At 45.5% G+C, this 13,477-nt stretch overlaps 1 protein-coding gene across 1 annotated transcript; it reads right to left on the bottom strand.

The window, feature by feature from the left end:
* Positions 1-912: 912 nt before the first annotated feature.
* ankrd52a (ankyrin repeat domain 52a) lies at positions 913-13,038 on the bottom strand. The gene is made up of 28 exons (XM_076741889.1): positions 12,828-13,038; positions 12,170-12,253; positions 12,000-12,078; positions 11,772-11,842; positions 11,368-11,568; positions 11,182-11,269; positions 10,742-10,884; positions 10,315-10,527; positions 9,630-9,708; positions 9,406-9,520; positions 9,148-9,230; positions 8,937-9,054; positions 8,760-8,828; positions 8,525-8,665; positions 8,028-8,090; positions 7,771-7,882; positions 7,454-7,525; positions 7,158-7,359; positions 6,936-7,023; positions 6,681-6,798; positions 5,947-6,166; positions 5,760-5,847; positions 5,572-5,655; positions 5,247-5,392; positions 5,007-5,089; positions 4,753-4,835; positions 4,514-4,605; positions 913-4,070 (listed from the first exon to the last, which is right to left on the bottom strand). The coding sequence occupies exons 1-28, from the start codon at positions 12,852-12,854 to the stop codon at positions 3,799-3,801; spliced, it is 3,234 nt and encodes a 1,077-aa protein (XP_076598004.1). The 5' UTR covers positions 12,855-13,038; the 3' UTR covers positions 913-3,798.
* Between the last annotated feature and the right edge of the window lie 439 nt (positions 13,039-13,477).

The raw sequence follows: 13,477 nt of genomic DNA, 5'->3' as shown, positions 1-13,477 counted from the left end.
TGTATAATCATATCTATGCAAGACAAATGAAGAGCAACAGTTTAAAGTCGGGAGAAAGCAAATTGTCCTGCTCTAAACTGACCCTACATTCATTTCAGTCAGAAAATTCATGGCTCAGATTTGATGGTCAGACTGTAAACTGCTTGAACATATGCATAAATCCATTGCTGCTTTACTAAGAGGCTTTCCCCTCTCAACACATTTTGGCAAACAGGCCTTATTTGTGACCAAAGATTATAACATCTAACCCGCATTTCAATCTTCCATTGGCATTTATGCTATGATTTACTGAATTGGCCTGAATGGATGGCAGTGCAATATTTGTGCTGCACACGATTACACACACTCTCTATTGCTACAATTGGACCTTTCATTGCTTTCCATTTCTGACACCAGATATATTGTATATGCTCCACTTGTTCAACCGTCACTATATCAAAACGTGATCTAGCTCCACGCTCCCAAGCGCAATCACTCGGTTATCACTGGTACACACAAACAACAAACAAAAAAAAAAAAAGAAAGAAAAAGAAAAAAAAAAAAGCATGTATAAGAATACTGTGATACAACAAAAGGATTCAGTTGCAACTTGTACAGTTGCAGGGGCAACGGCTCCATTGACTGGTCAGATAAGGACATCACGAGAGAAATAAAAATCCCTGCCCAGACAGACAGCACCTACAGATGGCAGAGAGAGTATGTAGAGTATTTTGAGGAGCCTGCCTGAGGTGTCTGTTGAATCACTGGACTGACTTTAAGTGACCGAGGCCAGAGTCTGTATTATCAACAGTAGGCTGGGTAACGTAACCTTGTCACTTTGTTTTGGGCCGGTTGCCCAGAAGTAGATAACACAAAAAGTCAGTGGGCAGTGGACACTGTCCCGAAGTACTTTTTTTTTTTTTTTTCCTTTTTAAATAATGCATTGTTAGCATACAATTTTGTTGCAACCTTTGCTCGTCTCTTGCAACCCTTCCTTCCTGTATTCAGCAGCAACACACATGCATGTAAACATAAGTACATACATTACATCTGCTCTATTTTGCACACTTAGAACCTGAATGTACTAAAGTGCGTGCTTGACTATCTAATTAAGTGCTGTGGGATTAGGGTTAAAAAGGACTTAAATTATGGAAAATCCCATCAAAAATAAAATTAAACAAAATGTAGACATAATAATAATAATCCGGCTGAGATCTGATTGGATTAATAAATTCTGCCTGCTGCTTCAGCACAGATCCTGAGATTACAAAAATTATGTACCTATCCCTAATATTAATATTAATAATGATGATAATAACCGTTCTCCTGGAAATTAGAAATTGATCAAGAGAACAAAGGCTGGGGGTCATCGATTTAGTTCCATTTCATTTCAATCAGTTACGGAGGTCAATTGAAATGCCAACTACGACTCTACGACACAAACTCTGAGGAGTTACTGCTCTGAAATGGACTTTGTCAGTTTGAGTCACGTGAAATACGCTAAAGACTTTTGCCGGGGGGTATTTAACGACGTAGCCTAGTCTAGGTCCTCATCTCTCATCCAGTCAACTAATGTGTGCAATTGTGCCACTTCATTACCAGTGGATATGAAGTTATCACACCAATGAAAACAATCCGACTCAGTGTAATTTAACCACCAGCAGATGGTCTAAAAAAAGGACAAAATAGCATAGATATAACATCTAAAAGTCACAAACAGCTCTAGTGGTCCGATACAATCATCTTTAGTATGCTTAGTACCAGAAATGGGATGAGGAGACAACAAAATGAACACCGAAAAAAAGCACATATTTGGATTTCTGCTATTCCTGAAATCTAAACAACAGGTATTGGCCTAAGCAAAGATCCCTCTCCCTTTCCTCTTAGCCCTATTTGCTTCTAAAAGGGATATCAACTCCCTGGTCATTGATAACGCCGGGGCATATCAAGATACGCCGGGCAATTTGTCTTCCACTAGACGCGATGGTGCAACCGTGGTTCAATGCCGCTGCTATCAAATGGGTGGAAAGTTAATCAGTCTCAGGGCTCATCACACTCTGCCATTACGCAATCCAACTGAAATGATGTGTTACGGAAGGCATGGGTCAAAAGGCATTTCATGAGATGCCATAAAGGCAATCCAGTGCATTTGTGTTAACACTGACAGTAAAATGCCCGGCACACACAGAGCCATTCGTTTAGTCTTTAGGTAATTTTTCATGAAATAATAGAAACGGAAGAAAAAAATAAAAAAAATAAGGAAAAAAATCAAACACATTCCAGGGAAACAAAAGCCCTTGTGACAGTGATTGTCTATTCAATAACGTCAAACAAAAAGGCCAAAAGAAAATATTGCTTGACAACTGCCCAATAAAAGTAGCAGACAATACTCTTATCTGTTCAAACCGATCAGAGCTGACCACCGAGAAGTCGAGATATGAGCTATTAGATGTTTAAGACTAGTTCAACACTCCTGTACCGAGAGCTCGTTGAAACCACGATGCTGATGGCCAGTTCAACTCCGAGAACACGAAAGAAAAATACGTCACGAGCGCCCAAGAACCAAAACAGATTGCTCTCTTTCGATAGTTAGGCCCTTCAAATTCTGAAATCTTTTCCAAAAAACACTGTTAAAGAGATGGGAAATAAATTGAAATGGCTTGTTCATTTATGTGCTCAGATATATGATGCTTTGATGAGGTGTTGTTGGCAGATATTACTAGTAAAGCCTTCATCTAGAAATAAACAAGGCCTCAGTCAGTCACTATCCTACAGTAGTTCTCTAGTCCTACAAAAAGAGAACATTAGGCCTACGGACCCTGGGTGAAGATGAAGCAGCTGCTAAACGAGTTGACGAGGTATATCAAGATCTATTGTCTTTCTCTATACAGTACAGTTCATCTCAAATAAATAATTTATAGCCATAATAGTGTTGATCAACTTTGGTCATAAGTTATATGCTTAGAAACATTCTAGCTTAACAAACACTTATTTAGCATCTTTAAAACGTGAAGTCAGCATTAAGAACAAGTCGATGTTACCGCGCTGACCCGAACACGGCCCTCCTTTGGAAGGAGACGTGCTAATGTATTCAGCAGCATTACCAAATTATCTTAAAATGCCAAACAATTCTAGGCCGTACATTTAAAGTACACTATGGAATTAACATCTTTGTGACCCTTTTCCAGATTTTCGGATTGTACTGTAGTACACAAGCATTGCACTCATAAGCAAAAATTTAGATTTTTCCCTTGTGTGGTTCCTTCATAAAAATCTAGGCTAACGGACAATTAAAAACAAAAAAGAAAAGAAAGAAAAAAACTAATCAAAGAAACAAAGAAACTCTTTGATCATTCTTTTGGGAAGGCTGTTTGTTCCTCTACAAGGTCACCACAACTGATTAAACATGATATGACTTCTCTACTGAATGATATGAAGACACCGATTTCCATGCTCTTCTTAGATGTCGGTTATATAATTATGTCAACATGGATTTAAAGGGTTAAATGATTTCGAGATGGCCGGATTGCTAGTGTTTGTTTTGGATCCCACACTTCATCTGAGTGACCTTGTAGAGCAATCCGCCTCTACTTATTAAGCACTACCAGGAGATGGAGGAATGGGATCTAATTGCATATTAGGTTTGACTGCACCTCAAGAGAAGACCAAACACTCACGCACACACAGACACACAAACACATACATACACAGAACAGACATGTGGGCGGGTGCTCTCCTGGTCCTCGGGGCCATGTTAAAGGGAGTCCCCCCCTGGTGGTGATGATGGTGATAGCAGCTGACTGAGGGGGGCGCGCGACCTCACTCAGACAGACACCCGTCCAGGCCGACTGGCGCGCCGTGACGGTCTTTGACGTAGCCGTTGTGGAGGCCGTTACTGGGCAGGGGGGCGCAGGTGGCGGTGATGCCGCAGTGCTTCAGCAAGTTGAGACCCGGGGAGGGGGAGACGGTGGGAGAGGAGCAGGAGCAGGAGGAAGGGTCCCGCTGGGGGAAAGGCTTCATGGTAGAGAGGATCAGAGCCAGGCAGTCAGCCACGTCCTTGTTGGGAGCACAGGCCAGGGCTGGGGTGTGGCCTGATGGACAGATGGACAGACGGACAGAGGGACAGACAGCACACTCACATGAGTGCACACGAGCAACTGAACAAGACGCAGTTTATATCAGGGAATCTTTTTTTAAAGCTGCTCCAGCTGATGTTTTTATATTCACAGCGGAGTGAGTGAACGGTGCTCCGAGGGATGAACCCACAGAATCATCACCCGACTCTGCAGCTTCATCAGTTTTAGCATCTTTCACACAAATTTTTTTTTTTTTTTTTGGTTCACTCTCAATGCAGCTGGTGAACATTTAGCAGCTAAAAAGACATTTCCCTCAGGTTTGGTGCACCTGCAGAACGTGTGATGTATAGAAAATAAGCTAAAGTGTTTTAAAAGTTGTGCTATCCTTTCAAAAACTCCAAACTCTAAACCACTAGTTTCACACAGCACCTTGGCTGACAGAGCATGAAAGGCCTCACCTTCCTCATCCACAGCCAGCACAGTGGCTCCTCTACTCAGCAGTGCCTGCACCACCGTAGCCAGGCCATTACGTGCTGCAAGATGGAGGGGCCTGGAGGAGAACGAGGAGACTGTGAGAGACGGCTGGCAGGGCGAAAATGACACCAGGACAACATACATGCTTTTTGTAGAATGGTAGGCTACACAGTTATTTACATTAAATCCCAATAAACTATGTGTTTTGTTAGTAGCGTCTCACATTTGCAGAGCACTGTTGGTGGCGTTTATGAGTGTGGGACTGTGGATCTCCCCCAGAATCAGCAGGGCACACATCTCATGAGCCTGAGGGACAAAAACAAAAAACAGTGAAAAAAATGTGCGTTCAAAGACAGCGTACCTCGTTACAGCCAAGTGTAAAACTACTGCTTATTAAAGAAAGACTGCATGGCGTTTACGCTGAGCACAGCTCAGAGGAGCCTCGACTTCAGGACCTTGTGAATAACTGATGTGTACCTTGCTGCAGGCCAGGTGCAGGGCAGTGTTCCTGTTCTCATCCAGCAGTGTCAGGTCGGCCTTGGCCCGGTGAAGGAGGATGGCTGGACAACAAAAGACATTCATTTTCTGCAACTGCTGACATCCTGATCTGATAATTACTCTCAGAGGAGATGCACCTACTTAAGCCTAAAGTGTGACTAACAGCGATGAGAAAACGAGCTGTGAGAATCCCACCAGATTAACGGGTCACAGACTTACCCACGGTGCCGCTGTGTCCCTTGTCAGCAGCTACCATCAGAGCAGAGCGTCCACTTTTGTCCACTGTATTGATCTCTGCCCCGTGGCGAAGCACCAGCTGAAGTCCCGCGACATCCTCGGCAAACGCAGCAGCATGCAGTGGGGTCCTGCAGGCACAGACACAGACGCTCCAAGCAATTAGCGTATGACTGGTGTTTCAGCATCAGGGGCTGTGGCGGCCTTTAAGCACAAAGCTCTGAGCCTTCATGACTGATTATTTAATAAGGTATCAAATAATCCCTGCTGTTCTCACATAAACCTGCTAAGTCTTGTTCTGCAGCCTCACCTTCCTTTGGCATCTCTGGTGTTGATCATGTGGACCCCAGCAGATTCCAGCAGCCTCTCTGCAGCACCGCTGTGGCCATTCATCCTACAAGACGGCAGAATTTAAAAAATGATGATTTCATCAAACCTACGTTTTTTTTTCTCTCGCAGTAAAAGTAATTTCTTTTGACACGGTGAGTTAATACTCACAGAGCACAGTGCAGGGGGGTGAAAGGGTTTCCCTCTTCATGGATAAATGTTTTGAATTCAAGTAAAACCTCCAAACAGTCTTCATGCCCTGAGAACAAACACACTCAGCGTTACAGACGACACACGTGACAGTGACTGATGGCGGGTTTGGAGATAAGCCATTTCCAGTCCATCAAACTGAGCAAACCTTTGTAAGCAGCCCAGTGTAATGGGGTGTATTGTTTGTTGTCCAGCAGTTTATCTTGTGGGTCTGTAGCCATGGCGGCCTGCACCAGACTGGCCAGGATCTCCGTGTGGCCTCTGGATGCAGCGTAGTGCAGCGGTGTACTACCCTGGGCGTCCCGACACAGTGCAGAAGCTTTGTGCTCCAGCAGGGCTGTCACACAGTCATCATGACCCAACACCGCCTGAGCAGAGACCAGCAGGGGGTGATGAGAACAGCAACAACTACAACTTATTTACTGTAAAGATAGAACTTATTTCCTCTGTTACGCATTCTACTCCAGGATCACAGCAGCATTAATTAAGCTACTTCCTGACAGGGCTTTCCCATTCTGATTAAGACTGTAAGCCAACAGGTACTTCACTTAAAAAGCTCTTTTAATCCACGACTGAGCTGAACACCTGGCCACCTGCTTTGCCTTGGCTCTGTTTCTTTGACCCTTGACAGATGGTGCCAACAGGACTTTCCAAAAATAGCCTTTGTCTTTCCTTTCATTTGATATTTTACTCTTTTGACGACGTGGGGAATGTGCGAACTCTGCTGGATGTAGTTTAACTTCATCAGGCAAGTCCCCAGTTTAACTACATTTTCTAAACTGCAGTATTTGGTAGTGAGAATTCAGGTGAAACACCTGTGTGGTTGCACCTGTGTGTGGTGCTGGTGATGCTCTGCCACAGTGTGCAGGGTTTCTGACCTACCCCTCTGTGCAAAGCTGTGCTGCCCCTCTTGTCCTTGGCATCTGGCAAGGCACCCTTCTCCAACAGGAAGTGGACACAGTCGGTGTGACCTCCCAGAACGGCGAGCATCAGAGGGGTCCTGAAGGGGGCAGAGGTGACGACACAGACGTGTTTTTTCTTTTTTTACTGTATGCTCACTGTTCAGCTTGGCTTTAGCCATTAAACCGTTTCTGAAAGCACAAAGACAAGCCACACGCTCCAAAGAAAAGAACTCACTGGCCAAATTTGTCTGCAACGTTGGCGAGATCCCCCTCCTCCCCATAATCAATCATCATGCGCAGGCAGTCTGAATGACCATTGGCAGCTGGTATGAAACAAAGACCAAGAGAGAGAATGAGACAAAAAAAATATATGAATACTCTCCATAACTAAAACTGACTCAATTCAGGGAGGTGACAATCAGACAAAGCTATGACATGAAATCTTCCAGCAGCATACCTGCAACATGAATTGGAGTCCACATGAGGCGGTTGTCATTGAGGAGACAGGAGGCCCCCTGAGCCAACAGTACCTCCACGCAGCGGGCGTAGCCTTTCTGGGCAGCCAAGTAGAGCACAGAACGGCCTGCAGCGTCCTGCATGTCCACATAGGCTGCAGTCTCCGTCAGCACACGCAGCGCCTGCCAGTGGCCCTTGTCAGCCTGAGGGAGCAGAGGAAGGCAGTCACAACTTTGGATTTAGTCAACATTTAGAGGCTGACTGACCCAGAGAGCTGGTTGAACGTGACACACTTACAGCGAGGTGCAGTGGACTGACTGGAATACTGCTCTCTATGTCTCCTAGTGCATTAAACGACATCTCCAGGAGCTAAAAAGATAAATGAACGGATTTTATTTACAGAGGAAACAAGTAAAACACAACACGCTACACACAACGCAGGTGAAAATCTACACCTGAATGTCTTTCATCATGCACAGCCTGCAAACAACCCGATCATCTGATCACTTTGACCACACATCACTCAACATGTGCATCTGTGTGTGGAACATGTGGCATGTGACTGATGAATGCACCTTCTGAGTTGATTTCAGATTAGAAACAGGAAAACTCACCAACTCCAGGTTCTGTTTGTTGCCATGGTAAGCTGCATAGTGAACAGCACTGTAACCCTTTGAGTTGACCATCGATGGATCAGCACCATTGTCCAAAAGATGCTCCAAGCAGCTGGTGTTCATAGACGACACAGAACGCAGAGAGAGGGCATAAAGACAAATGTTTCCCACAAACAGACTTAATGTCAGTTTATTGAATGCAAAGCCTTGATCACATTAGTCAGTTCAGATGCAGGAAAGGAAAGACAAGAACTCACAAGTACGACTCCTTCGCCTCATCCTCGTCGTTCTGATGGTTCCCAGAAAAATGACGATCAACTCTGAAAAGACCAAGAAATGCTTTCATTCAATAAACGTTCTCGAGGTCAAGAGAACAGATTCATGACTGCAAAACTGCACATTCCTCTGGGCTTTGTGTAGATAGTTTAAAAGCTACCTAAGAAAGCTTGTTGATGCGAAGAAACTAACGTGACTTGACTATAAACCCAAATATTCGAGTGATTTCCATACAAATAAAGGGCCAACTGCTTGAACTGAATAAGTCTGAGTCGTGAGAGGTAACAGAAAAAGCTGAGGCAGATACAGCCAGTAAACTGTTTTTTTTGTTCACCAACTGTTTGTGAATTTCATGATCCACCTGCCAATTTGACAGCTCTACCACTCCGTCAGGACAACAGTTGCGTCTCTGCCAGCCTTGAACAGAATTCGGTGGCTTGAGTCGAGAACAGAAGATGAGAGAGATGAGTTTTCCAACCTGCTGAAGGCTTGGGAGGCGGCAGAGTAGTGCAGGGGAGTACAGCCTGTCTGGTCAGGCTCGTTGACCTCAGCGCCAGCGCTCACCAGGGTCACAGTGCACTGGTACCTCCCATTAGCAGCCGCATAGTGCAACGGTGTCCTACGGGGGGGGGCGCGGGGGAGAGAATAGAGCCACTCAGAATAATGACAATCACTGTTACAGCAACATCTAACAAGGATGACGGGAAACTCACCTTCCCATTATGTCCCTCTTATTCAAGTCGGTACCGCTACTTAAGAGCAAGTTCAGACATTCAACATTTCTGTAAGGAGAGACGATCACAGGAGTGAAGTTAGGCTGGAGTTACAGACAACGTGGAGTACCTGCACATTTGGAATTGTTTTACTATTCCAGTGATGCTGCAGCTTACCCTCCAGAGGCAGCAGCGTGTAGACAGGTCCTCCCAAAGTTGTCAGGGGTGTTTATGTCAAACCCAGCCGATAGTACGTGCTCCTTACTCATGGATGAAACTATACTATACAGCTGACCTGCAGGGTGATGAGGAAACAGACGGCGGTGAGAGTCGTGTCCAAACAGAGAGAAAAGTTGAGAGTCCAAACATTTAGAGAACTACGACAGACCTGAGGAGAGTAACTTGCGACAACAGTCTGAAAACCCGTACAGCACAGCTAAGTGCAAGGGGAACATTCCATGAATCCCACGTCTGGAGACGCCAAAGAGACAAAAAAACAGGGTCAGAAACCAAACAACAGAACGTACCCCGCTGTGGTACGGCAGGAGACACGCACGATAATGCTTTTCTGTTTTAAACACTCTGCTTAACAACCTCGTGGCACAATCACACTCATCTATAATATCTTTTGGGGCTTTTCCGATACCTGGCCGTGTCTGCTCCGTTGGTCATCAGAGTGCTGATCAGCAGTTCATGGCCGTACTTAGCAGCAACGTGGAGAGGAGTATTGCCATACTTGTCCACACAATCAATTTCCCCACCTGAAGGAAAGCAGGGAAGAGGGAGGGAATCAAAGACGCGTTAAAAGGTCGAGAAAAGTCTGCACCGACATTTTCTCACAGATTGGCCGGTCAGCAGAGTCCTCGTTACCGTTTTGGATGAGGATCTGAGAGCGTGTGAAGCGTCCGTGAATGGCTGCCATGTGCAGGGGGCTCTTCCCTTCTTTGCTCTGTGGAGGGTGAGGGGGTAAGAATAGTTTATTATCATTACAATAGCATCACAATCCACTGATTAGACTTTTTAAACAAGCTTCAGAAAGCTCCAACAACCACCGTGAACGAGGCCGGTTCGACGGCTCCTGTGTCACGGTGCAGCCCTGTTTCTGAAGGTGGCAGGAGCTGAGCAGTTTCCACTCCGTCTGCTATTAATTCAAATTAATCTACATTTGAAGTGAAAGGTCTCAGTTTCCACTAAACGACATCGCCTCCCAATTCTTTCCTGTGGCAACGTCGCTGAAATTGGACAGCAACATACTTTTTAAAGGTCTTGTGAGCTATAATTAGAGGAATGATCAGCGACATTTATGATTATGGCATTTTTTCCTCATGCACTCCCGTTTCCATGCATGGCAATGGCAATGTTATCATTCCTGACAGCTAAATGCCTCTGTGAGACAGTGTCTATAAGCAGGAATACAATCCCACACACACGCCTCTAATAGGAAATCTAGTGGAACAAAAACCCAAACCCAAACCAAAACAAAATATACGGCCCTACAACATCTGTACTTCAAGGTGGAAAATGAAAATCTACGCATCACCATCAAATTTCCCACCTGCTGGTTGACATCTGCCCCATTGTTGACCAGCAACTCCAGACAGAGGGCACCGTTGGTGGAGACGGCAGCCAGGTGCAGAGGGGTGTAGCCGCACTTGTTGGGCTGGTTAACATTAGCTCCGTGGTTCACCAGCTCGGTAGCCACTGCCTCCTGCCCCATGTAGCAAGCCACGTGGAGCGGAGTGTTTCCGAAGCCGTTGGGCTCATCAATCTGACAGTGAAACACAAATGTGACACAAGATCAGACTGTGCCTTGAGCCTGAAAGGGCGGATTCCAGGAAATCTTATAATAAGCTATCGATGATAAAAAACTTGGTTATTCACGGTGACGTTTAATAAAACAGACAATAAGGCAGCTTAATTTGGCTAGTTTAACGCTCAATATTAAAAAAAAAAGAGAAAGGAATCGATGTGAAATCACTCACCTCTGCCCCCATCCTCAGTAGGTACTTTACAATTTCGATGTGACCACTTGCAGCAGCAGCATGGAGAGGCGTGTAGCCCTGCTTATCCTTGCAGCTCTTGTCTGCACTGCGGGACACCAGCAACTTCACAACCTCCACATGCCCTATGAAGACCACAAACACGGAATAAAAGGGTTCAGCATTACCTCGGCCATGAATTCTATTCATGCTGACAGGCTGAAAGCACTAATGACCACAAATAGAGAGATTTAAGCAGAGACACAACCATTTGTTCATCCGGAGACTGTCGTGTCTTTGACCCCGATTGTGACGCAAGGACTTGGCCGCGTTTTCGCTCCTCGTTTGAGTAAAACTTGCCACGAACAATGGGAGCTTTTACTGCTATTTGACAATGAAAATGTGCGTTGTGCAGCACTGGCAAGAAAATGAAACTTGCTTACCCAAGTAAGCAGCACAATGGATGGGCTGTCTCTCCTTCTTATCGATGGCACTCAGGTTGGCCCCTTTGTTCAGCAGCAGCTTCACCATCTGTTAGACAAATAAATGAAATTGTAGGAGAACCAGACTTTATGTTCTCACTGTATAATGAAAACCTCAGGAAAAGAGGGTTATATCTGAAGACTCACCTCCTGGAACCCACTCTGAGCTGCATGGTGCAGGGCAGTTCTGCCGGTGCGATCTGCCATGTTCAGGTTGCTCAGCTGGGTCAGCAGGGCCTCTGCGCAGCGTGTGGCTCGGTTGGCAGCAGCCACATGCAGCGGTGTCTGCCAGAACTTGTCTCGTGCATTTGCCTCTGCTCCGCGCCTCAGCAGCAGACCCACTGCCCTCTGGGGAGAGGGAAGCAATCACAAGAGCTTAAGGCGCACGCCATATCTGTGGTTTGCTGCATTTCCTTCAGTCTGCACAACATTTTGGTGCAGCTCCACGCACGCAGCGGGTGAATTCATAACAGAATTAAAGGATGAAGTGACCTCACCGAGAGATCGTTAGACCGTCTGAAATGGCAAAAGGAAACAAGTTTATTGCTTACTTCATTCCTGGAAGCAGCCGCTCTGTGCAACGGGGTCAACCATACATGGTCTTTAGCATTTACAGTGGCACCTGGCAGACAAAGGAAAAAAGGTTTAAGGGTCATAAAGATGTGAAAAGGGCAATGCAGCTGCACAGTGAGCTGAGTATGCACCACATTTCACCCACACAGAGGGGTCCAAATTCTCAACACATAGCCAGGTATCAGAAATGCACACAGCTCACTCACCTGATTCAATGAGGAGGTCCATTATATGGACGTCACCCACACAGGCAGCAGCATGAAGTGGCGTACGGCGCTCTTGGTCCTGCGGGATACATATGTGATAAATCAAGGAGAGTGTGCCGTTTGATTTTCATGTGTGTTCACGATATGAACCCGCTTTGCATCATACATACCAGTGCATTGACATCCTCCTTTTTGTGCAATAATAGTTGAACTTCTTCAGCATTACGATTGAAGATGGCCTGGACCAGAGGAGGCTGCAATACAGAAAATAACCTGCTAAGTTGCTGCGATGATACCGTTGCATACAATGAACGCTGGTCCGGAGGAGCGATTCAGATATGTCCATCACACTATGAGCAGCTCGCACTTTGGTTATAGCAATGACCGATTCAGTCAATTGATTAATTACGATATAATTGTGTTGAATATTGCATTTAGTGTCTTTACTGTAGCGTTAATGCGATTCTGGTTTCACTCCAGCAAATACACTGAGCCCTGGCTGAGGCCTACAGGCCCTTGTCTCGCTACGTACGTCAGCTAGCCAAACGGCTAATTCGGCTACAGAGCTGGCCGCGACCCAGAGGAGGGCCTTCGCGAGAGCTGCAACAACGTATGTGTTAGCGTATGAATGTCGAGCACCCCCGATCACAGGAGAGTCCATCATTGCGATTCAGACATCCACTTAAATAAACATGCGCCACCGTTAAGATAAAAAGAAACACATTTCGTTAGGCGAGTACGACGTAAGATGCTGCGCACAAGAGCAGGTCTTGCCCAGCAAATACACTGCGCCACAGCGTAAACACGGACCGCTCTCTTTCAGCCTACCTGGTCTGCAATGTTGAGTACTCCCATCTCCCAAACTCAGCCAGGACGGAGCTCCTTCATGAGGATAAAACTTCGAGGTATATTGCGGTGCGCTACTGTATCCACTTTTCAGACTACACCCATAGCTGGTTGCAAACAGAAATGCGGTCTTGATCTGTCACTGTTGTTGTCTGTATCCTATGTCTGGTCTGACGATACGGGCTACGACTGTGCTGGTCCGCCTACAGGCGTGGCGGTCTGTTTTCGCCTCCTCGGGTGAAATGGCGCCATCGTGTGGAAGAAAAGTGTAAAGCGTTCTGGAGTTACAGTGACTGCAGGTGACGACATGAACGGGACTAAGGACTGGGATGAGTCATCATTGGCCACCAGGCAAGAAAGTGAAAACATTTTTCCTATGAATTAATTCGATGTTTTTAATTATACATGGCCGTTGTAGCTCAAGAAAATAATCATGATTTAAGATCTACTTTTTACTATACCGGACTTCCAACCGCAACCGTTTTCATCACAAATTGTACACTACAAAAATGTACAGTAGCCATTAATGACTGGGGTGTGTGTATGAATTTGTGACTTCGCCTTGTCAACCACACACATTAGGACATTATTTTCCAGATCATGATTACATTTATTTCCTTCATTAAAAATAG

Source organism: Chaetodon auriga, chromosome 10 (assembly GCF_051107435.1).
Source record: "Chaetodon auriga isolate fChaAug3 chromosome 10, fChaAug3.hap1, whole genome shotgun sequence".
Taxonomy (NCBI): Eukaryota; Metazoa; Chordata; class Actinopteri; order Chaetodontiformes; family Chaetodontidae; genus Chaetodon; species Chaetodon auriga.
This window is presented reverse-complemented; position numbering and strand designations above follow the sequence as displayed.

Excerpts from the sequence above, each read along its gene's own strand:
- ankrd52a (XM_076741889.1), bottom strand. The coding sequence starts at position 12,854 with ATGGGAGTACTCAACATTGCAGACCAG. Across the intron at positions 5,656-5,759 it reads ACCCCCCTGCACTGTGCTCT|GATGAATGGCCACAGCGGTG; the intron begins GTGAGTATTAAC and ends GCCGTCTTGTAG. Across the intron at positions 5,090-5,246 it reads GGGACACAGCGGCACCGTGG|CCATCCTCCTTCACCGGGCC; the intron begins GTAAGTCTGTGA and ends TTTGTTGTCCAG.